This window comes from Cololabis saira, chromosome 17 (genome assembly GCF_033807715.1).
Source record: "Cololabis saira isolate AMF1-May2022 chromosome 17, fColSai1.1, whole genome shotgun sequence".
NCBI lineage: Eukaryota > Metazoa > Chordata > Actinopteri > Beloniformes > Belonidae > Cololabis > Cololabis saira.
In genome coordinates this window covers 39874955-39899191 of record NC_084603.1, presented here as the reverse complement: position 1 = coordinate 39899191, position 24237 = coordinate 39874955, and the positions used below count along the sequence as shown (strand labels likewise).

Genomic DNA, 24237 nt, shown 5'->3' with positions numbered 1-24237 from the left:
TGCCACACATGCCAGAGCCGGTTATGTGTGTAAGATGAGAAACAAATACATACAAAAAGTTCAGTAAAGCCACTACTATTCATACTGCAGAAAAAGAGCCATAATTCACAAGGTCGGGTATCTTGAACACACTAATCCATTATTTGTAAAGTCTAAAATAACAAAACTTTATGATCTGGTAGAATTCCAAACAGCACAATTTCTATACAAAGCCAGGAACCATTTATTACCAAATCACTTACAGAAACTGTTTCATGAAAGTGAGGGAGGGTCTGATTTAAGGTAAGCATTACATTGCAAGATTCAGCAATATCCAACTACAATGAAAAGATTCTGCATAACAAATAAAGGAGTAAGGCTATGGAACAGACTTAGTGGATCTGAAGCAACGTCCAGCATCAACCAGTTAACAAATATGAACAAATGATTTTTACAAGATACAGGGAGGAGGGGGCTGGGTTGATTTGGGGGGGGCTCTGCCGTTATGAGTTGTTTTCTTTTTTGTATTTTGTTGAGACTGATATATTAATTTATAAATGGGTATATTTATATCAGTGTACAGGACTGTATCAGAAAATTAGAATATTGTGATTTTCTGTAATGCAATTACAAAAACGTCATACATTAATCAGCAATATTAAAATAATAAAAGGCTTGCAATATTTCAGTTGATTTGTAATGAATCCAGAATGTATGACATTTTTTGTTTTTTTTTATTGCATTACAGAAAATAAAGAACTTTATCACAATATTCTATTCTATACTCTGAGATGTATTATTGATATTTATATATTGATCTTTTGTTTTTTGTATAGAAATTAAATTAATTTTGATCATAATGAAATATAGTATAGGGGGTAGAATTTAATAAGTTTTTACTTCTACTCTTTTTCAAGCATGTTAATTGTGGTGGATGCATGTTTTTACATTTATTTATAATTTTGTATTCACTACTGTTTCATGTTCGAAATAAAATTTCTATTCAAAAATTCAAAAAAAAATTTCAATTCAAAATTTCAATTCAAAAGAAAAACCATGATGTGGTTGTTATGTCATCCAAATGTGATTGGAGTGGACCTGTAGGGCGACCCGCAGTGAGTTCCCGCGATCTAATCAGAGACATCCCAACCATGTTCTGCAGTTCCCAACTTCAATAATCAAACCACTGAACCCAAACAGAGCTGATATCGTCATAACTTTTATTGCTCATTCACACGTTCATGCAAACCTTCCAACGTCCACATCTGTATGCACCTCAGCATCTGCGAGATGTACAAGATGGCATCTTTTAAATAACAAAGGATATTCCAGTCAAAAACACTGAACGAAAATGAAGACTGGGGAAAAAAAAAAAATGCTTTCAAGTAAATCACCGAATTGAAACTAGAACCTCAGAATCCTACATGTAATGATGTGCACGGTACACAGTAGGTGCATCACCGCGGTAACGTGAGGAACCTGTCGTGCTTTCGGGGAGAACGTCCAATAAGGCCGAAACAGTATCAGGATGAGATCAGAACGCCAGAGTCCGGCTGGTGGAACGATCGCAGCCGCTGGCGTGAACACTCGGGGAGGAGGCAAAGAAAACACGGGCCGAAGAAGCCGGAGGTGACGTCACACCTGCAGCCCTCCGGCCGTTTACAGAGCGCGTGAGCCGTGGGTTCAAGTCCAAGTTTCTCGTTTTATCAATTTAACTTTAACCGTGCCAGATCCGATGCTGGAGGCGCGTGGCGTCCGTCCGCCGCTGCCGTGACGACGCCGTGTCCTCAGCTGGTGTAGTGTCTGCCCTGGTTGAAGCCGGCCTGGTTGTAGTGTTGCCCTCCGTGCTGGAAGAACTGTTCAAACTGTCCTCCTTGGTTAAAACTCTGCCCCCCTCTTCCTCCCCAGCCTCCTCCTCCTCCTCGCCCTCTTCCCCGCCCCCCCCGGCCTCCGCGGCCCCCGCCTCTTTCCTGGTGCCAGCTTCCGTCTTGGTGGTGGTTGTCATGGTAACCGCCGCCTCCTCCTCCGTGATACCCGGGGTCCTGGAAGCCTCCTTGGTTGTTTCCTCCTCCTGCGTAGCCCCCTCTGCCTCCTCCACCTCCTCCTCCTCCTCCACCTCCTCCTCCTCCCCCGTGGTAGCCTCCGTCCTGATAGTAGCCCTGGTTGTAGCCGCCCCTCCCTCCTCCTCCTCCTCCTCCTCCTCCACCTCCGTCCCCCCAGCCCCCGTGCACCTTCCCTCCCCGCCCGCCTCCCCCTCTCCCTCCCCGGTCCTCGTGTCCTCCCCCTCCCCCTCTCTCGTAGCCTCCGCGACCTCCTTGGGAGTAGTGGTCGGAGCCGCCCCGGCCGCCTCCGTGGCCCCCGCCGTAGTGGCCGCCTCCCTGGGGGGCGTCCTGCCGCTTCTGCCAGGACGGCATCTCTGGAGGAGGGGGCTCGATCTCGCAGGGCCGGCCCCCTCTGTCCGGCACCCGGCCCATCAGAACCTGCAGAGGAGACGGGGAGACGTACAGTTTAAGATTAAGATTCCCAGAATATTCTAATTTTTTGAGATAGGAGATTTGAGTTTTCTTAAACTGTAAACCATGATCAGCAATATTAAAATAATAAAAGGCTTGCAAAATTTCAGTTGATTTGTAATGAATCCAGAATGTAGGACATTTTTGTTTTTGTAATTGCATTACAGAAAATCACAATATTCTAATTTTCTGAGACAGTCCTGTATAATAATTGTAAAAAAAAAAAAAAAAAAAAAAAAAATAAGGGTTGCTACTTCACTTATCACGGGTTCTTTTTGGAACGTAACCCCCGAGAAAAACGAGGGATTACTGTACTGACGCAGATTGATGGATCATTAGTCCCTTGATGACAGTCGTCCTTCGTGCAGTAATAATGCCAACACACCAGTAACACACCAGTAACACACCAGTAACACACCAGTAACACACCAGTAACACACCAGTAACACACCAGTAACACACCAGTGTCTCCTAAATCTGACCTGCAAGGCTCTGGTGTGTTATTCCAGGTGTGGACAGCAGGGGGCAGCAGCAGAACCCACATCTGGGTTTTACTTTCTTTCCCTGGCCTATACTGTGTACACTTGACGTAGCCTTGTCTCAAGTTCGGAACAACACCGTTGACTGAAGATCCCATTTAATTAAATATTTGAGGGATCACATTTGAAACTGTTCTGCTTATGTAATGAATGAACTGGCCAGAGGGCTCAGCTGGGCTAGGAAGCAAAACACTACATCACATACATGAAGTCAAATGGACATAAAACACAAATACACAGGGATGGAGGTCCCACTGAATGTGTTTTTAATTAGCAGATTAACGCACCTTATTGATGGCACACGCAGTCTTCTCTCTGATCTTGCCACTGCTTGTGCGAAGAATCTTGGAAAAATCTTGTCTGGCAGCGAGAAGATGGGCGATGGAGATTTTACTTTTCGTGCAGAGGGCCGAGCGCAGCGGCTGGTACACTTTCCCCAACTTCTCCGAGTGTGTCTGGAAGACAAGACATCTATTCATTCAATCCCACTGTGTTTCTGGATTATAAATTATGGCCTGCTGTGAAAAAAAACGTACCTGCAAGCTGTTTGGAGGCCGGCCACTAGGTTTACTCTAACTGGAATAATGTTTTGTCTCAAACGTTATCAAGCCTCACCCAAGTGTAACATAGAAAGAGCCACTTCGCTTCATTGTCTATGGGAATGGAAGAAGCTCCAGGAATTTTGGAAAGATACCCTTTGCCTGATTTCAAGAATAACAGTGTACAATTACTGTTGAACCTGAATTATGTCTATTACATATAAACCCTGAAGACTCTGGTGCAAATGCAAAGAAAAGAAAGCTCATAGATTTTTGTTTGTTACAAGTCAAAAGAGTAACAGCCTTGAAGTGGAAGGATGTTCAGAGTCCTGATTCACCTCAGTGGTTAAAGGAGACGTCTTCACACCTAGTATTAGAAAAACTAACATACATTCTAAGAGGTAAAGTTGAAGAATTTAATGACATATGGTCACCCTTTTTACATTTTATGGACAATCTGCGCAATGATTCTCATGAACAATGATTCTCATGAAAGATTCTATTGAACAAAGATTAGATGACAGTTAATTGCAGATTATTTTATAATGCCCCTTTTCTTGTGACTTTGCTGTTCTTATACAGGAAATGGGCTAATTGTAATTGCAATTGACAAATGTATTGTATGTATATATGTATTAATACCATTTTCTTTTTTTCTTTTTTTTTCCCCCTTGAGTTAAATCAGCACAATGTAACTTTCAGCTTTTGTTGAGTTTGGCGGCTCCTTTGGACAAAGGCAGTAGTGCTTTTAGAGGGACTTAGTCATAAATTAGTAGCCCAACAAACTTACTGATAAAATAAAAAAAATACTCTATAACCTGTGAATAACTGAATGCCCATTCCTTATATTTTGCAGATCAGCCCTGCACAATTTTACAGTTCTCAGGAAAAATAGTAGATAGTTTATTCTTTACTTTTGATTATTATTACTATTTATTTTATGTATTCACATATTGACTGTCGAGTACTTTTGCTGAGGACCTTGTGTGGGGGTGTGTGTTTTGTATGTTGGTTATTTGAGAGAAAATCAATAAACAGAATTTGAAAAAAAATAAATAAATAAATAAAAAATAAAATCAAGCAGCCTCACACTCTCAAATCTAGTCATGTCTGGATCTCTGTTGGAGGCACAAATGTCTTTGGTGCAGTCAAATCAAACTGCGATGAAACAGCCTGTGGATGGATCAGCCCGTCCCGGTTACGGGTTATACTCAGCGCTAAATGTCCTGGTTTCAGATGCTTCACGTCTGCGGGTCCTCGGGCAGAGTTCTGCAACTGAAACCACTGAATGGACTCAAACACTTCCAGGAATGTGTCTTAGGAACGGTCCAAGTAGGGCTGCCAACTCCCAGTCCACTGGTGGATTTATCAGTCGATGCGCCTGGCTCGACCACAACTCTGATTGATCGATCCTTTCATTTCATTTATTCGGGAGGAAAGTACCAAGTTCTAAAGGGGGAGTTTTCCCCCTTGTTTTTTCTATTTTGGATTAGCCCAACCCACTGACTAAGGTGGTCACCCTTTTTACACCCTTGAGAGATAGATTGTAAAGAAGAGGGACGAGGTCCGGTGATTTGTTGAACTCTATCATGTCAAAGACATCTGCAGCGTGGCAGAATTTTATGGAAAAAAGTCTAATGCAAACTTTGTTACGGTGGCCGAGACCCGCCATTGCTGAAAATAAAATAAACGCTGGAAATAAAAACAAACGCTGCTGCAAATAAAAGAAATGCTGCAAATATAAAGAAATGCCGTTGCAAATAAAAGAAACGCTGCTGCAAATAAAAATAAAAAATATGCAAATAAAAAAGCCACAACAGAAGTGAATTACCGGGGACTATTTTTGCTGATGCACCGGTGTTTTTTATGTGAGAGGAGAAGAAGAAGACGAAGAGGACGTAAGTGAAAAGGAAGAAATAAGAAGAGCGAAGAATAAGAAGAACAACGAACAACAAAATAAGTGAAAAGGTTAGTGTTCAACGTCGCTACGTGTAATTTTTAATGTGCAACACCGGTGCATCGGCAAAAATAGTCCCCGGTAATTCACTTCCGTTGTGGCTTTTTTAGTTGCGTAGTTTTTTTATTTAATTTGCAGCAGCGTTTGTTTCTGTTTGCAGCGTTACTTTTATTTTCAGCAATGGCGGGTCTCGGCCACCGTAGTTTGTAAGCAACAGTTTGGATATCACAGCTCCTCATCAAACATGGCGGACCACCTGAAAACGGTAAGCCAACTTGCCCTGTCCGTTCTGACAATATGAACATATCAGAATTTACATATTTCGATGTTTTAGTCTAATAATAGTTTTGTAACGGAAGGTGCACCCGCCCACAACAACGGATCAGATACACCCGGACCTGGAAACCAGGAAGTTCTTTGTGTCAATAGTTGATTTTACATCTGAGCAGACAAGAACTGCATGTGGAGTTCCCCAAGGTTCTATCCTCGGACCTTTTCTGTTTAACATCTAAATGCTCTCACTGGCACAGGTTATAAAGATCAAAATAAACTACCATAGCTACTATGCAGATGACACGCTGGTGTATATTACAAAGTCACAAGGAGACCAAGGCCTTGTACAGGCTCTTGGTAAATGGTTTGAGGAGATTAATGACTGGATGTGTCACAACTTTCTCCAGCTAAACAAGAACAAGCTAAAATGGAGCGTACACTCTACATTGATTGACAGGTCATCCAGCCATACAAGAGCTTCCTGTCCCCTCATAGCGAATGAGCGCCTGTGTTGGGGCGGGACGAGCACGTCCGGCTTTTGTCATGAGAAAAAGCTAGGTTTATTGCAGCATTCGCCCAGAAGATGGTGCAATTGTATAGCAAATGAAATGCTGAACACAACGATATATATATATATATATATATATATATATATATATATATATATATATATATATATATATATATATATATATATATATATATATATATGTATGTACGTGGTATCTTCAACGGTTCAAAGGTTATGCCCATGGGACATAATTGTTAGAATAAAATTCTTTGTAAGACAGTCTTACAAAATCATGTGTAAAATAATCATTTTTTGTGGTATTGTTATCAAATTTGAACTTGCACTAGATAAGGCTTCAGGCTGTGTCTCAGTGTGTTTTAAAACCAATAAGTCACAAATTCTCTCATCTGCAGACATCTGATTACAAAACACATTTCCAGCTGAAATAAAAAGCTTCAATTTCAGTGTGTTCAAACTGAGATTACTGAATAATACTAGTAGTTACAGTCAGTACGTGCACATGCAGCGATTCAAGCTGGTTGGAGATCATTTGCACACATCGTACTGACTTTTAAACTGCATGTGAACACCTTAAGTCAGTCAAGTCAATCTGATCAGACCGGATTCATCAACCTACTTGCAGCACCTAGATAAGCCAGTCCCAAGCCAGTCGCAACCGCCTTGTTAATGCCATGTGTACGGGGACATGGATATTACAGTCTGCGCATGCTCGAGAATTTTCCCCCGGGTGGGGTTTTCCCCCGGGGGAGGGGATTCACCCGGAAGACGACGCGACGCTGCTCAGTAGTAGCACCTTGGGGTGTCGTGTGACTGCTTCAGGGGTGTCGTCAAAATATTTCCTATTCTGACATTTCATATATAAATACTGTATTTTCGCGACCATACGGGCGCCGTGTGAAAAGGCATAGCCTCAGTCTTATGTGTCATATTTCTGTATTTAAAACACACACGGCGCACCGACCGAAACGGCACACACACACACACACACACACGCACACGCACACGCACACGCACACGCACACGCACACGCACACGCACACGCACACGCACACGCACACGCACACGCACACACACGCACACGCACAGGAGTGTGCGTATTTAAAAATACAGTATACAATACTTTGATTGTAGGCTACTTTATTTCAGTTTTTACATTAATCAAACCCATTAAGTCTCATCCTTTGTTTCTGCATTAAAGAGCTCCGCTAAATCAGCTACCAGTCCGGATTCCTCGCTGTCAGAGTCACGTTCCGTGCCGCGGCGTCTCGGAAATGCTTTTGCAAAAGCTCGCAAAATAATCCCAGCAGACACGTTAGCCCACGCATCAACAATCTATCTGCAAACTGTGGCATAACTTGGCCGGCGCTGCCTTCCATTCCTGGAGAAACTCTTCTCCCTCAGTCATCCGTCGCTCACACGCCGCTGCAGCCTTAAGTCTGATTTATGGTTCTGCGTTAACCAACGCAGAGATTACGCCGTAGGTTATGCGGCGACGCACACGTACGGTGCGCTTCGCCGCGTACGTTACGGCGTAAGCTCTGCGTCGATTTAACGCGGAACCATAAATCAGACTTCACTTTTCCAGCCGGCGTGAAGCCGGCTGGAAAAGTCTCTTTAGGCAGTCTTTCTTTTAAAAGTCACCATAGTTTCTGTCCATCAGCGTGGCAACTAAGCACAACAGTGAACGATGACTTATACTCTGGTGCAGTTAACGTGTTAAAGTTATTGATACAAACGGGACATATTCATTTACAGTCAGAGCGATGCAGTGCGGTTTTAATTATATTTTACTCTGGGGTGTCGTGAGATTTTATTCACTTTTGAAAGGTGTCATGCCCGAAAAAAGGTTGAGAAAGGCTGTTTTAGACAGATTATTAATAGGAAAGCAGTTAGAATGCACTTTTTCATTTCCTTGTTGTTGATAAGCGGAGGTCAACCGGAAGTGGCTCTTTGTTGAAATGGTTACCATGGTTACCTCGGGTACAGCGCCACCTAGCGTCACGGAGTCAGCCATGCTCTGGTTACAGTGGCTTATTCAATCTGATTCAGTCTGATCTCAGAACAGCATGTGTGATCAGATAAGTTGATCCAATCTTCTGCATGTCATTATCTGATCAGATCTGCAACCATGTTGAATCGCTGCATGTGCACGTACTGAGTGATTCTGACAGTTGGGGGAAGAACTTCAGATTGTTACCTTTCAAAAAATACCAGAACCATCCATCTACTTAAAAAAAACCCAATTAGAAAATAACAATTTAAGTTTCCTTGATGTGGCAGGGATAGTCCAAGCTAGCACGCACCTTTGCTTTGTCGGACCAGCCGAAGGACTGGACCGTCACATCCAGACGCTTCAACAACATCTTCCTCCTCACCTCGTACTCGTTTACGAGCGCTTGGTTTATGGCCTCGATCTTTTCCTGTCAAAGAAGAGTGAAAAAGAAGACATGAGAAGGGAAGAGGAAGTGGTTGGGTGGAGCAGCGTTCCCAGGCCGTCTCGGTGCAGCATTTACCAGGTGGAGAGGTCCGAGAGGCTTCTTCAACAACGGCTCCCCCACGTGGTTGGGTGGGACGCGACTCATGGCTTCTTTCAGCTGAGAGGAGAGAAAGGAAACAAGCAGTCCTGAAGGTGCTGATATCCTGGTAACATCAAGAGAAGGTCAAATGTTTAAAAGAAACAGGTGAATGCATGAAGACCTGTCCCTGTCTGTACTGGGGCGTGAGGAAAGTATACGCATGAACATTCTACCCAGACTGCTTTGCCTGTTTCTGATGTTACCTTTAGAAATTACACAATATACATTAAATAATTTGGAGAAAATGATGTCAAAACGTTGACTCAAAACCCTACAGTTATCTAAATCAAAAGGGTGGTCTTAAACTCCCAAATCTACAGGACTATCTCAGAAAATTTGAATATTGTGATAAAGTCCTTTATTTTCTGTAATGCAAAAATGTCATACATTCTGGATTCATTACAAATCCACTGAAATATTGCAAGCCTTTTATTATTTTAATATTGCTGATCATGGCTTACACCTTACGAAAACTCAAATATCCTATCTCAAAATATTAGAATATTCTGGGAATCTTAATCTTAAACTGTAAACCATAATCAGCAATATTAAAATAATAAAAGGCTTGCAATATTTCAGTTGATTTGTAATGAATCCAGAATGTATGACATTATTTTTTTTTTTTTTTTTTTTATATAAATTGCATTACAGAAAATAAAGAACTTTATCATAATATTCTAATTTTCTGAGATAGTCCTGTAAAATCTTATTTCTGGGCTGCACAAATGAAGCCTATGATATCGCGGCTTAAGAATAATATAGACACATGTTGACTTAACAAAGAAAAAAGTTTATGCTCGCTAAAATCTCTGCAGGACCTGCCCTTCCTGGATGATCCCATAAAGGAAAGACAACTTGGACTAAGAACACTCTTTTGGTGCTTTTCCACTAGAACCTACTCAGCCCGACTCTCTTCCACTCGGTTTGGTTCTTTTCCACTAGGGGTCTAACGTGCCGAGTAGATACTTTTTCTGTATCTATTCTGCCGAGGTTCTAAGCTGCTGAGTCGACTGTATCTGACATCATCACACTACAGGACACTGATTGGTCGGGGGGTTGGAGTCAGACGTCTGAGTCAGGAGGAGGAAATCAGAGAAAGAGACTCTGACGGATTCTGGTTCATTTTATTCAACAGGCAATGGCAGCAAAGTCTGTTTCATGATCCAACTCTGAGGGTCAGATGTTCATAAACCTGGTGCTGAGGAGAGAATTAAAAGCGATCTAGATGGGCGATAAAGCCTGAGTTATGGTTCTGCGTCAAAACGACGCCGTGCCTACGGCGTGTGGTACGCGTCGACGCCAGTGACGTGCGGTCAGGGGAGGCTGTGCCTCACCTGCCATCATGGAAAGAAAGAAATGTAAAATGAAAAAAAAATATTTTTTTATATTTATCAATTGATTTGTACTATAAAGTAATTTTCCATTTAACTTCACCATTTTTAGATTATTTTTCTTCAAAATCGCCGATTTTTCACATTTGCCGTTCAAATGCTGAGAAGATGCGGGCGGTGAGGCAGCACCCGCTGAGCCTCACCATGGATTGCGCAATCACTCGGCTAACTGTGCTGCCGTGTCATGTAGCGAGACCAGATCGCTGTCTCTTTGTATGTCACTATTAAAATTTTCAAACACGTTTGCTATATGAAATAAGTTTCCATAGTTAAGCTGATTTATATAATGAACAATATGTGTGTAATGTGTTTCTTGTGCCGGCGCAATCATAAAACGGCTAAAAATAGGCACGGGGGAGGCACGCACTTCTCCTGCCTCACGGTAGGGGGCACTAGTGAGCTCAGGGATTCTTCTTGCGACTCATTGGCTGCAGAATAAGTGACAACAAGCAGGAGTTTACCATACAATACATCCATGGAGTTTACAGTTAGCAAGTCAAGTGTAGTTATCCGTTTTCTTCTCGCCTGGTCTTACTTTCAGAATGGAGGATTACATTTCTAAATTGAAGGAATAAGTAAAGGTAATTTTTTTAATTAAATGTGCATTTTGTGCGCTACAGTTTGTATGTGTAAAGCATTTGTATGTGAATGACGATAGGAGGTTTTAAACATAACCAGTAAACTGCTGCCATTCAAATGTTAAATAAGTTGCTCTGGAGGGTTCATATGCTTGTAAATCTGACTGATGAAGTCAGTGCCTCACCATCCATGAATATCTCCGCACATCACTGGTCGACGCGTACCCTACGCCGTCACTGATGCCGTCACTGACCTGCACCTCCCAAAAATTGTAACTACTTGTCGAGGCGACGCAGAGCACACGCACATTTGATTGGTTCGTTTGATAGCAACGCATTTCCGGTTTCCGGTTTGAAGCAGTGGTGAACTTTCAGCGCTTTTTTCTTCGTGTATGTGTGATTTTTTTGGTTTTGTATTTTTGCACAATAGTTGTCCTTATCTCTTTGATTCACTGTGACCGGAAAAAGTCGGATAAACCATTCAGGAAAAGATCGCGAATTAGCGGTCACGGGGGTACTGCACCGCGGAGAAATGGAGTGACGGAGAAGTCCGGAGGTTCACGACGGCGTCACGGTGACGGCGTGTGCACGGCGTCATTTGGCGCAGAACCATAACTCAGCCTTAAGGAACGACCAGATCTACCAGGAGCTCTGTCTCTTCATAGCTGCTCACGGCTTCAGCTGACTTTTCAGCAGCAACGAAACAAACTAACAAAAAATTAAAAAGCGTTGCCGGTTGAAGTTTCTCTCACTCTCATTTTTTAACTTGATATCAAACACAAGCCACAGATCCAGCAGCACATCTATCATCTCCTCCAGGTTCTACATCTTTACTGTTGTTGTATTCTTCATTTAGATCCCACAATCAAATACGTTGATTGATACGTTGACAGCTTCACTCCAACCTCCTACTTCTACTCTGGGGATTTGAAAAGAAACGAGGGCGAGTCGAGGCGTGGCGAGTCGGGCTGAGTAGGTACTAGGGTAAAAGCGCCATTAAAATCAGTCAACTTTTGGATTACCAACACAAATATGGTAATTAAATCAGCATTGGATCTATGAGGAGCTTTGCACCTAATAGTATGGACAGCAGCTTCAGAAGGGGGTCAGGGTACGGCCTGGTTTATCTGCACCAGTTATTCAGTTTTGGTCGTCTAAAAACATTTGAGCAGTGGAGAAATGGTAATGGTCTTCCTAAAACTAATTTCTACCGGTAACTACAATTTATAACATTTCTGATGGGGCAAAAGGAATGGGGTACACTCTTAAAAACTTGCCCTATCGAACAGTTCCTGATAGAAGTACAAACAGGAAATGGAGATGGAAAATGGATTAGTAGATTTTACAGTATATTTTTCTCCATGAATGCACAAACTCTCTCCAAATAAAGCAGAAATTAATGTGGTTATATGACAGGAAGCCTGGGAGGAGGAGTGTAGTGAGGAACACCTGGCCACAAGTTCAAATACATGGAGGGCGTTCACGTCAGGACTCCAGAAATAGGATCTAAAATGAGCCGCTCACATTCCAGCTCTTGCTGGAGGAATTGTGGAGCACATACTGCCAATCATACCATGTATTCTGGTCGTGTCCCAAACTAAAGACATTCTGGGGTATTTGATGCTCTTAAGACCCCGAGACCCTGCTGTGGCGGGTGATGCCTAAAGGAATGAATGGGAGGTCCAAAAGATATCTTTTAAACATATTACTTACAGCAGCACTGAAGTCTATAACTATTAGAGAGAACCCAACCCCCCGTCATATAATACATGGATCCAGAAGGTTTGGGACCTCTATCAGATGGAGCACATTACATATCTATTAAGGCTCCAAACGGTGGAGTCCTTAAGTGTCTTTATTAACACAATAAGACTGGTTTCCTCATGACTTATCTGTAAGTTTGCTTGTATGTATGAATGTGTATATTTGATTTCATATATTTAATGTCCTAATTTTGGAATAGATACTTGTTTTTACAGTTTAATAAGATTCCCAGAATATTCAAATTTTTTGAGATAGGATATTTGAGTTTTCTTAAGCTGTAAACCATGATCAGCAATATTAAAATAATAAAAGGCTTGCAATATTTCAGTTGATTTGTAATGAATCCAGAATGTATGACATTTTTGTTTTTGTAATTGCATTACTGAAAATCACAATATTCTAATTTTCTGAGACAGTCCTGTATATTGAATGTTGTTGAAGTGTCTTTCCCCGGCGCAAACCCTGTCTTTCCCCAGCGCGAACCCCGTCTCTCCATCTTTTCCATGTAATCTGCTGGGCGCTGCTGCTGCGCTGGCACCGTTTCATGAAGCAAAAGCACCAAAACAGACCTCCATGAAAATGTTCAATTTTCATTTCTTCCGCCAGCGCTACTGCTTTCAGTCTGAGGATGGTCTCATTCACGTCCGCAACTCACGGGTGCTTCACCCGCCCCCTTCTCCCTTTACCGTTCTCATGGTGGCCGTCCGCCTTACATTACCGTAATACAGGTAATAGATACGGTGCAACGTTTCATTGGCCGCGCAGCACATTTTTAAAAAGAAAAAATAATTTTATGTGCGCCTTATGGTCGCGAAAATACGGTAAGTAAAAAAAACAAGGAAAAAAAAAACACCGAATTGAAAAGCACTTCAAAAATATGAAAGGGGGGCAGCTTGGTGGTGCAGTGGGTTAAGCAAGCGGTTCATATACTGAGGCTCCTCCTGCAGTGGTCGCAGGTTCCAATCCCGGCCTGCGCATCCCCATTCTCTCCCTCTACCCCCTTCCTGTCTGCAACTTGAATAATGCCCCTTTTGCACTAGTATCACTTCAGCTCGGTTCTACCCGTTTTGCGCTTTTGCACTAGGGCTGAGACGGGTAGAGCCGCTCCAAGTCGATACTATTTCTGTAACCATTTCAGCGAGGTTCTATCAGGGCTGAGCCGGGACTATTTCTGACGTCATCACCCTCCGCGCCACTGATTGGTCAGGGGGCGGGGCCGGCAGACGTTTGAATCAGGAAGCGGGAGTCAGCGCGAGGCGACTCGCGGCGATTTTATTATACAGCAAAAACGTCTGTTTGGTGATCCAACTCTGAGGTGCAGATGTTCATAAACCTGGTGGCTGTCGAGAAAAAATTAAAAAAGCGATGTAGACGGGCTGTTTTTTTCTCAGCCGCTCGCGGCTCCAGCTGATTTCTCATCAGCGCCGACACAAACAAAGGTGCTGCGCAATCGAGTACGTCACAGCAGCTTCACCACAACCCCCCCACTTCTCACCTGGCTGTGGAAAAACACACGTGTCGAGCCGCGCCGAGCCGAGCCGGGCTGAGCCGAGACTAGTGGAAAAGTGCCATAAAAGGGCCACAAAAAAATGCCCCATGCAGAAATAAATCAGCCAACAGCACAGAACTGGAACCCCGATGAAAATAACTGCTAACAGTTAAAAGCTCCATAGACAGAAACCAGGAGGAAGGGAAGCTCCTGGGCTGCCGTCCCGCCGCCGGACCCACTCACCTTCTTCTCGATGCCGGTGAAGAACTGGAACATGGTGATGTTGGCGGGGGGCTTGGACATGCCCAGCGCCATGCAGATGCCCTTCAGTTCCTGGAAGGCGGGGCTGCCGGACTCCTGGGCCTTCTTCTGGGGCTTGGTGACCAGGACCATCCTGGACGCCTCCAACTCAGACACCAGGAAAGCTGTGACACAGGAACGCCAGGAACGTCACATTTCTCCCGCAAGGACACCACATTTTCAGAAGCTGTGTGGACATGGTTGGACTTGACCCCCCCTACGATGTGGCGTCAGCCATCACTGCTGGACTAACGGCCCTGGAAGCCGGTCACAGAGACGCAGTTACCCAAGATTTACACGTGGAATCCCTCAACTCTGGTCAGAGGTGATGAAATCTGGCAGAAAGGTTCGGTGTGTTTGCTCCAGGAGCTTTAGTTTTTATCAGTTTTTCAGGTTTAAAAATAAATAGAAACACTGTTGTTGGAGCCAGTCTGGAGCCAGACCCGGTAAGCTCTTCTTCCAGGTGATAAGATTTTTCCAATTCCATTTTCGATTCTGTTTAACGATTCGATTCTTTAATCGATTCTCATTTGGAAAAAAGGAGAACAAACAGGTCGATTAGCATCAACTTTGTTTTATATCTTTGAACAAAAAAAAACAAAAAAAAAAAAAAAAAAAAAAAAAAAAGAAAGAACACTACATTTCCCATGAGCACCAGCACGTACTGCCAGAAAACTCCTGTCCCCGTCGCTGCATTTGTTTTGTTAGTGAATGAAATAAGACGGGACGGACTTTCAAAGCTACTTTTCTGTTTTCAGCGGTCGTTTGCAGGATGGATAGTGAAGAGGTAATGTATCTATTTTTGGATAAACAATATAATATGACGATGTTGAAAATCACTAAGTTCAACTTGGTTTTATTAGTGAAGTCTCCCCCGCCCCCCCGTCCTGTTTCAGACAGATAATGAGCCCCAAACTACAAACGTTTTTTAGAGGGACTTCGTCATAAATTAGTAGTCCAACATACTTACTGACAAAATAAAAAAATACTTTATAACCTGTGAATAACTGAATGTTTTGCAGATCAGCCCTGCACAATTTTACAGTTCTCAGGAAAAATAGTAGAAATGTTCTATACATTTTCTTTGCATTGCATTCTTTCCTCTAGTGCTGTAATTCTATTCAATTGTATTATTATTTTATAAAGCTTCCTCATTGCCAATTACACAATTTTATGATCACTATTATTATTCTGTGTCTGTTGTTATTGTCAGTAATCTTAGAATTACCAAAACCCAAGACAACAGCGAGGGAGAGTAAAAATGAGGTTTTGCACCGACATTTACCCTCATAAAAGGATCAGTTCCCACAGTACGGACCTGGCAACTGCACACGAGTCAGCGGTAAGTTACGTTTTTTTTTTATGTTATTTATATTTGTATGATCTTTGCATGGGCTAAGTATTTAGCTGAGCTCCGGAGCACCGTGGCCGCATACGGAGCTGCAGGAGCTGCTCACGGACCGGACCGTCGAGGAACTCCGAACCCGGGGGCTCCGAACCCGGGGGCTCCGGGCTCGGGGCTCTATTAGTACCGTAATACATTTTTCTTCTGTGGTTTCAGATCTTTCAAGCACCTGGAGCTGTTCACATTCAGAAGACGCGCGGGCCTTCCTGAGCCAGCAATAGTGCATACATTTTATTTATATATTTTAACAATAAAGTTGCCATTTGTGAAAATTCAGTGTTGTGATTTCTTTACAGTTAACAGGATTCATTTGTCTTGTAACATAAGAAGTGAAATGATGAGGAATCGGAGTAAATAACCGTGGTGTACCTGTTTAGAATTAAATTCAATCTTCCTGTGTGAATTAGTGTGAAGACGAGGTGACTAAAGGCTGATTTATGGTTCCGCGTTACACCAACGCAGAGCCTACGGCGTAGGGTACGTGTCGATTTAACGCAGAACCGTGGACACGCTTTGCTACGCAGCCACTGCTCTTCTTCCCGGAGCGACGCTTTGTCTCTTCCCCTGCTACACGTCATTCAAGCAGCCAATCAGCACAGAGCCTCATTATCATAGCCTCACCTCCCCTCAGAATGAAGCACAGAAAAAGGCTTTAGAAGCGGTAAAACTAGAGACATGGCCCACAGGCTGATTTTCTGATTTATGTAGAAAAAACAAGCTTTAGATTGTTTTTAAGACATTCAAAGCCTGTTTAAAATATACATTAAATGCCATAATATGTCCCCTTTAAGTTCTGTAGCGCGGGATGTTAATACCAAACACTGAATCTGTTGCTGACATGGTTAACCTGGAGGCTGATCCAGGATGAAGGAGGTTTGTTTCCTCTTTAAACAGAGAGATTGTTGGGAAGTGAACGTACTGAGCAGCAGCAGGCAGTCGGTCTTGCTCAGGAACCTCTGAGCCAGGTCTCCGCTGGTGAGGACGGGGTACGGACACGCCAGCTCCGTCATCAGGCCGCTCATCTCCAGCTGGAAGCTCTCCGCCTCCGTGGGACCTGGAGGAGGACACAAGTTCAGACACACCTGTTGGACAGAGACGTGAGCTGGTTTGGTCTGGCCACCAGACTGCAGCAGAGCAGAGCCAGGCTCCCCAGCCAGAGGAGAGCAGGGCTCTCAGGTTTCTCTGGTAATCCAGGACCGGCCAAACCATTCACAATGTGGAGGATCACACAGACTCTGACTGCCCCTCTGTGGCGTCTCCCAAAGCATCATTCAGATGACTCAAGAAGTGAGGAATAATCACAAAGCAGAATTAAATGGCGCTTTTCCACCAGCACCTACTCGGCTCTACTCATCTCAGCCTGGTTTCTTTTCCACTACAATTCAGCACCTGCAGCAGAAGTAGGAGGTTGGAGAAGCTGCTGTGACGTATTTGATTGTGTATCTAAAGGAAGAAGACAACAACACTAAAGATGTAGAACCTGGAGGAGATGATAGATGTGCTGCTGGGTCTGTGGCTTGTGTTTGATATCAAGTTAAAAAATGAGAGTGAGAGAAACTTCAAGCAACGACGCTTTTTAATTTTAGTTTGTCTCGGTGCTGCTGAAAAGTCAGCTGGAGTCGTGAGCAGCTATGAAGAGACAGAGCTCCTGGTAGATCTGGTCGTTCCTTATCACCGTCTAGATCCCTTTTTAATTCTCTCCTCCTTAGAGTCATTGTCATCATTTGCAGACTGAATCAAACAAAAAAAACATGGCGGACATTTGTAATTTTTAGTGAATAAAATCAATATTTTGAGTTAGTTTCTGCATAAAAATGCGTTTTGATTACATTTCTAGCGAGAAATATATATTTTACTTTCATAATATTCACTCAGTGAATGTACATAATCACTCGCTTGCTCGTTGCGTTGTATCTTCAGATCTCGCCAGAATAAAGGCTGATTTATCATAAATCAGCTCCCGAGCCGGCGGCTCTTCTCATCCCGAAAACATGGGAGCAAATTTCTTAACAGGCGTTATTTGGATAAACTGAGCCCAGGTTGGGGATCTTAACGATTACTTTTACGCCTGAAAAAATATTAAAACTTAATAAAGTGGCATATTAACAGCACTACAGCAGAAATTAAAACAGCTTTTAGCTCTCGGCTTCCTGATATGGTGTGACGTATGTGCAAACGTAACTACGCAGTCGCTTACGTACACGAACGTAAACCACGCAGTGACGTAGCAAGTGGTGTCCCAATCCCTAGGGAACATTACAAGGGCCCTACCTATTTTTAGGGTGAAGTGGTAGAAAGTAGGGGGTGTATTGGGATTGGCCCCACAAGTCTGTTGTTAGAAGTACAATCGTATCTGAAGTCCTCTGTGGGGTAGTTGGGTTAAGGCTGAGTTATGGTTCTGCGTCAAAACGACACCGTGCCTACGGCGTGTGCTACGCGTCGACGCAGACCACACGCCGTCACTGACGCCGTCACTGACGTGCACCTCCTGAAAATTGTAACTACGCGTGGAGGCGACGCAGACCACACGCAGACAGAGAGGGCTGTGATTGGTTCACTTGGTAGCAACGCATTTCCGGTTTCCGGTTTGAACTTTCAGCGTGAACTTTCAGCGCTCTTTTCTTCGTGTGTGTGTGATTTTTTTTGTTTTGGTTTCTTGCACAATAGTTGTCCTTATCTCTTTGATTCACTGTGACCGGAAAAAGTTGGATAAACCATTCAGGAAAAGATCGCGAATTAGCGGTCGCGGGGGGTATGCAGAACCATAATTCAGGCTTAAGTGTTGTTGTCTTCTTCGTTTAGATCACACAATCAAATACGTCACAGCAGCTTCACTCCAACTTCCTACTTCTCCAGGTGCTGAATTGTAGTGGAAAAGAAACCAGGCCAAGTTGAGTCGAGCCGAGTAGGTACTAGTTGAAAAGCCATAAGAGTTTTATGTTTCGTGAGACACAGACTGTGGTATACAAGCGTTATAGCGCCCCCTGTGGACAAACATTTAAAAGATTCAGCATCCTTCCTGAGACTGTCGGACCGACTGCTTGATTAACTTTAGATTCCATCTAAAGTTAATGAAACTTTACAGGCCGAAGACTGCAACACCAGGGGCAACTAGGGGCAGCTTTAAAGCAGACAGTCAAATCCAAACTTCAGCTCTCCTATAGGTCGTGATCATTGGTTGAATGACCTCAGACTGGTTGCTTTTATTTCCACTTTCAGATTCCTGGAAAACGGTGGGAACATTTAAAAACAACAGGAACTGGTGGAAATGGAAAGAAGTTCTTTTAGCCCACACTATAGCAGAAATGTTGTTCTTATCAGAGCATAGGGGTGGAACAATATATCGTGCCACGAAATTTCACGATACAAAAACGTCACAATATGTGTCGTGGAGGTGACAAACTGTAGCGCAATATTGGGTTATTAATATGAATATATTGTTTACTAGTAACATCCTATTGGTGCAGCGGGATCATGTGACAACCTCAACCCGCGAACCAAAATCTTCCTCCGCTCAGAAGAAACTAGTACCGCTTTATGTCCCGATCACGCTTGCAGGGTTTTGAGCTCCGAACTTTTACTTCTAAGGTGAGCATGAATCAATCTTTTTATGATGTAAAGATTGTGTCGTCCCCAAAGATGGGAGGATGAAACGATAACGGGTTCACCTAACGGCCTCAGGCTGGAGCAGGTGAAGCTCTGAGCTCTGGCACAAGATAAATAACAGTCATGTTGACTTTGGAGTTTGGGACTTTTCATAGTTTATTTATTTACTTTTATTTATTTAATTTTAGTTGTTAAATTTCTGGGGGAAAAAAAAAGTCAAGTCATACAAGAGAGAAACTATTCAGTTTGTGGCAAAATATTTTTACTTATGAAACTGAAGATGCTTAATGCAAACCTTACATTTACTTTTAGTTCAGTTTGTGGAAAATGGTTGGCCTGGCTTTCTCTTTAAAACTTAAACAGTTATAAAGCATTACAAACTGTAACAATAAGGCAAATGCACAGCATTGTTTTGTATTTTGTGTCTTTCAAATAAAAGACAATTTTTTCCAGTCATATGTTCCTCATTCAAGGTTGTTAAAAAAATACTGCTATAATATCATATCGTTATTGTGACCTCAATATCGTGTATCGATATTACCAGGGGTCGGCAACCCAAAATGTTTTAGAGCCATATTGGACCAAAAACACAAAAAACAAATATGTCTAGAGCCGCAAAAAATGAAAAGTCTTGTATAAGCCTTAGAATGAAGGCAACACATGCTGCATGTAGATATATTAGTTAGAACTGGGGGAAGATTTTTTTTTCATTATGCACTTCGAGAAAAAAGTTGAAATGTCGAAAAAAAAGTTGAAATGTCGAGATTAATGTTGTAGTACAATCTTGAGAAAAAAGTCAAAATGTCAAGAAAAAAATCAAAATGTTGAGAAAAGTCAAAATTTCGAGAAAAAAGTCGAAATGTCGGGAAAAAAGTCGAAATGTCGAGATTAAAAAAAAGGAAAAAGGAAGAAAAAGAAAAAAAGGAAAATAAGAAAAAAGATAAAAAGGAAAAAAAGGAGAAAAAAAAGGTCAAACATTTTTGAAAAAGCTCCAGGAGCCACTAGGGCGGCGCTAAAGAGTCGCATGCGGCTCTAGAGCCGCGGGTTGCTGATCCCTGATATATACACTAGCCTTGGTGTGTTTTGGAGTAGGGTGTGTAGTTTTTGTTGCCCAGACTTGTGTAGTCCAGTAAAAAGTGGAGGAAAACAAAGGGGTGCGTGTAAAACCGACGGCTGGACTCCCAACAGCGCTGCTGCGATTTAAACAACAACCCATTAGTTGTGCTGCAAAACCTTTAACAGGAAATGATTGAAAGTGTCCTGGCGGCCCTCCACCGGGCCCCTCCTCCACCGAGATCAAACGGCTCTTACAGTTGGTGGCGTGGACATTTTCCTCCAGCTTGCAGTAAAGTCGAAGCTCTGCAACGATCCAGGCACAGAGTTTGGTGTACTCGGGTGAAGCTGCCCCTCCGCCAGCAGCAGAATCCAGAGCCCCGTCCTCCAGCAGCGGACCCTGGTACCTGCAGAGACACGCAGGGACCGTGGTTACAACCGGTGTTACCACCGGGTCATCACCGGGTCATCACCCGGAGCCGGGCTGAGGGGGGGACCCACTCCAGCCTCTGCATTTATCACAACATCAAATCAATCTTTCAATCCCCCTCACATGAATGACGACACGACAAATGACATAGGCTTGTGTTGAAAAAAAAAAATAAAAATCGATATTCCGATTCAAAATTTTGGTATTTTTTTTGTTCATGCCCAAAAAAAAAAATGTTTTGTTGGACACAAGAATAACTGCTGCCATGTTTTTGCCTTTAAATATGTATAAAGGTATGAAAACATTAAAGTTTTCAGTTATAATTGCATGAATGGTCTATATTTCATTACTTTATATACTGTCTTGCGGTTACATTTGCATAAAATGCTAAAAAAACAAATTCTCAAAAATGTAAAACCGAAACAGACCGAAAATAGAAAACATTTAAACGGAATGTGGAAAAAAATAAAACCGATTTCATCCGTCTCTGTTTCCTCCCTGGATCTGTTTGGTAATTCTGACCCATGATGTTTCTGTTTCAGTTCTATCAACATTCTGGGAGCTGATTGGTCCTTACAGCATCATTAGCTGCAATACTTGCTGTTGAATCTCAATATTATACTAGTAGTAATATGTTGCATAACTACAGTCATATAATTCATGCAACAGCTGAAAAAACAGTTTTAATAACACTAACCCAAATCGCTAGAAAAATCTTGATAATCGATTCTGAATGTTAAGAATCGGAATAGATTCTTGACATTTGAATGGATCCCCAGCCCTAATATGACACCATGTTTATTCCATTTACACCATGCCGCAACCAAGGCCGACCACTTTGGGCCCCTGAGCAAGGCCCTTAACCCTCACTGCTCCCCGGGCACCGTGCAAATTGCAGACCACTGCTACTAGTTCCACTAGAAAATGAGTTAAATGCAGAGAAAGAATTTCCCCATTGTGGGATTAATACAAGGAAAATAATTATTATTACTATTTAGTGAACAAGAACTAGGACAGGATGCAGAAACAGCACGTCAGAAAGTAACTACACCTTTACCGCTCCCACGATCAGATGTGTCTGCTAAAGTGATCATCGGTAAGTGTGAGCCCTTCTAGAAAAGCAGCGGTTTGGCAGTTGAGAGCATTCACAACACCGAGGAGGAAAGACATCAGCGATTATCTTAAGAGGAGCTACTGCTTCTGCGTATCACTCTGGGAAGAGTTACAAGGTAATGTCTGTCTAAAAATATTATTCACAGGTGGAAAATACTGGAAAACAGACCTGGACACCTTATCCACGCCAGGGGACCATGAAACTCATCTCTGGACCAGAGTATTCTGGAGGGACATGTGAGGACATCTGTCTGAGAGCTAAAACCTGGTCTGAATCAGCTCGTCCATCTGAATCAGTTGCTGAAAAATGAGGTGCTGTGGTGGGACCTGAAGACAGCTGTGGACACGCAGACGTTTCCAAGTGGACGTCTCCATGTTGTCTTGGTTTCTGTCATCTCAATAATGACACGTATGAAGCCACGACTGTTTTAGCCTCTCATTACCACATTTAGACATGAACTCTTAAACTCTACACATGGATGAAGTTGTCAGGGGTTTCTGCACACTGGGCTGGGAGGATCTCTGTAGAGTCCCGGTGTTAGTGGATGGAGGGACAGAGTCCTGGTTTAGTGCATGGAGGGACGGAGAGTCCTGGTTTTAGTGGATGGAGGTGTTACTGGATGGAGGTTTTAGTGGATACCTCCATCCTCCATGTAGTGGATGAAGGTGGAGGACAGATCTCTGTAAAGTCCTGGTTTTAGTGGATGAAGGGACGGGTCTCAGATCTGTCTAGAGTCCTGGTTGTAGTGGATGAAGGTGGAGAGCAGATCTCTCTAGAGTCCTGGTTTTAGTCCTGGACTGAATGAAGGGACGGGTCTCAGATCTCTGTAAAGTCCTGTTCTAGTGGATGGAGGTAGAGCAGCAGATCTCTCTAAAGTCCTGGTTTAACTGAATGAAGGGACGGGTCTCTCTAAAGTCCTGGTTGAACTGAATGAAGGGACAGAGTCCTGAATGAAGGGACGGGTCTCAGATCTCTGTAGAGTCCTGGTTGTAGTGGATAGAGGGACAGAGAGTCCTGGTTTAACTGAATGAAGGGACAGAGTCCTGAATGGAGGGACGGGTCTCTCTAGAGTCCTGGTCTAACTGGATGAAGGGACAGAGTCCTGGTTTAACTGGATGAAGGGACAGAGTCCTGGTTTATCTGAATGGAGGGACGGGTGTGAGCTGCTCTGCCGGGCGTCGCTGCTGCTGCTGCTGACGCAGCTGTTCATCTGACATCTAAATCAGTCTCAGATCGGTTTACACCCACATGTGGAGCTGCAATCACCCCAAATATCATCGATCACCCTGCATGACCCTTAAACTCTCTTCAACAGCAGCTTTCTCGCTTAAATAAAGTCACATATATTGCATCAGCTAGCTAAAAATGGGACAGACGGAGGGGGAAAAAAATGTAATTAAATGCAGTTTATCGCGTGAGGCTGACACGTTCCGGCACAGGAGGCGTTAACTTACCCTAAATCTTCGAGAGAGAGAATAATATCATTCTCCATCACAGTTATGTGTTGATATTTGTCCTGTAGATGTGAGTTTTTTTTCCTGCAGCTCAGATCACACACGTTTAACTTGTCTTCTTCTGCGGTGGGAGCCGCAGAGGCGGCGCTGCAGCGCCCCCTGCTGCCGGGGAGCGCTGCTGGCCGCTCCGGGAAATGGCTTTCTCTTTCCATGCTTTCTGGACTGTACATTATTATTATATTAGGGCCCGAGCACTGACAGTGCGAAGGTACGACGGAGTATTAGGGCCAAACTAAAACCAAAAAAAATTAAATTACGAAAATAAAGTCATAATAATATGAGAATAAAGTCGTAAAATTACCAGAATAAAGTCATAATGTTGCGAGAATAAAGTAGTAATATTTTGAGAATAAAGTCGTAATATTAAATATATTATAAATATATAAATATAACTTCACAAGATGCTCAATATTCCTCATTTTAACACAGGGAGAAGAAGCTCTTCCTGTTAGTTCTCATAAATTAACACTTTATTCTCATACGACTTTATTCTTGTAATTTTGCGACTTTATTCTTGTAATGTTACGACTTTATTCTCGTAATATTACGACTTTATTCTTAAAAATTACCACTTTATTCTCATAAATTACCACTTTATTCTTGTAATATTACGACTTTATTCTTGTAATGTTACGACTTTATTCTTGTAATATTACGACTTTATTCTATTACGACTTTATTATCG

General features: G+C 42.8%; 1 protein-coding gene across 1 annotated transcript; it reads right to left on the bottom strand.

Moving 5' to 3' along the window:
- Positions 1-1182: 1182 nt before the first annotated feature.
- fam98a (family with sequence similarity 98 member A) lies at positions 1183-23618 on the bottom strand. The gene is made up of 8 exons (XM_061745340.1): positions 23493-23618; positions 20753-20901; positions 16755-16889; positions 14374-14555; positions 8846-8926; positions 8636-8752; positions 3319-3486; positions 1183-2459 (listed from the first exon to the last, which is right to left on the bottom strand). The coding sequence occupies exons 1-8, from the start codon at positions 23528-23530 to the stop codon at positions 1767-1769; spliced, it is 1563 nt and encodes a 520-aa protein (XP_061601324.1). The 5' UTR covers positions 23531-23618; the 3' UTR covers positions 1183-1766.
- Between the last annotated feature and the right edge of the window lie 619 nt (positions 23619-24237).

Bases quoted from the DNA above. Each gene is read 5' to 3' on its own strand.
- fam98a (XM_061745340.1), bottom strand. From the start codon at position 23,530: ATGGAGAATGATATTATTCTCTCTCTCGAAGATTTAGG. The intron at 8,753-8,845 runs GTAAATGCTGCA...CTTCTTTGACAG, and splicing joins CTCTCGGACCTCTCCACCTG to GAAAAGATCGAGGCCATAAA. The intron at 2,460-3,318 runs GTGCGTTAATCT...TCTCCTCTGCAG, and splicing joins CTGCGTGTGCCATCAATAAG to GTTCTGATGGGCCGGGTGCC.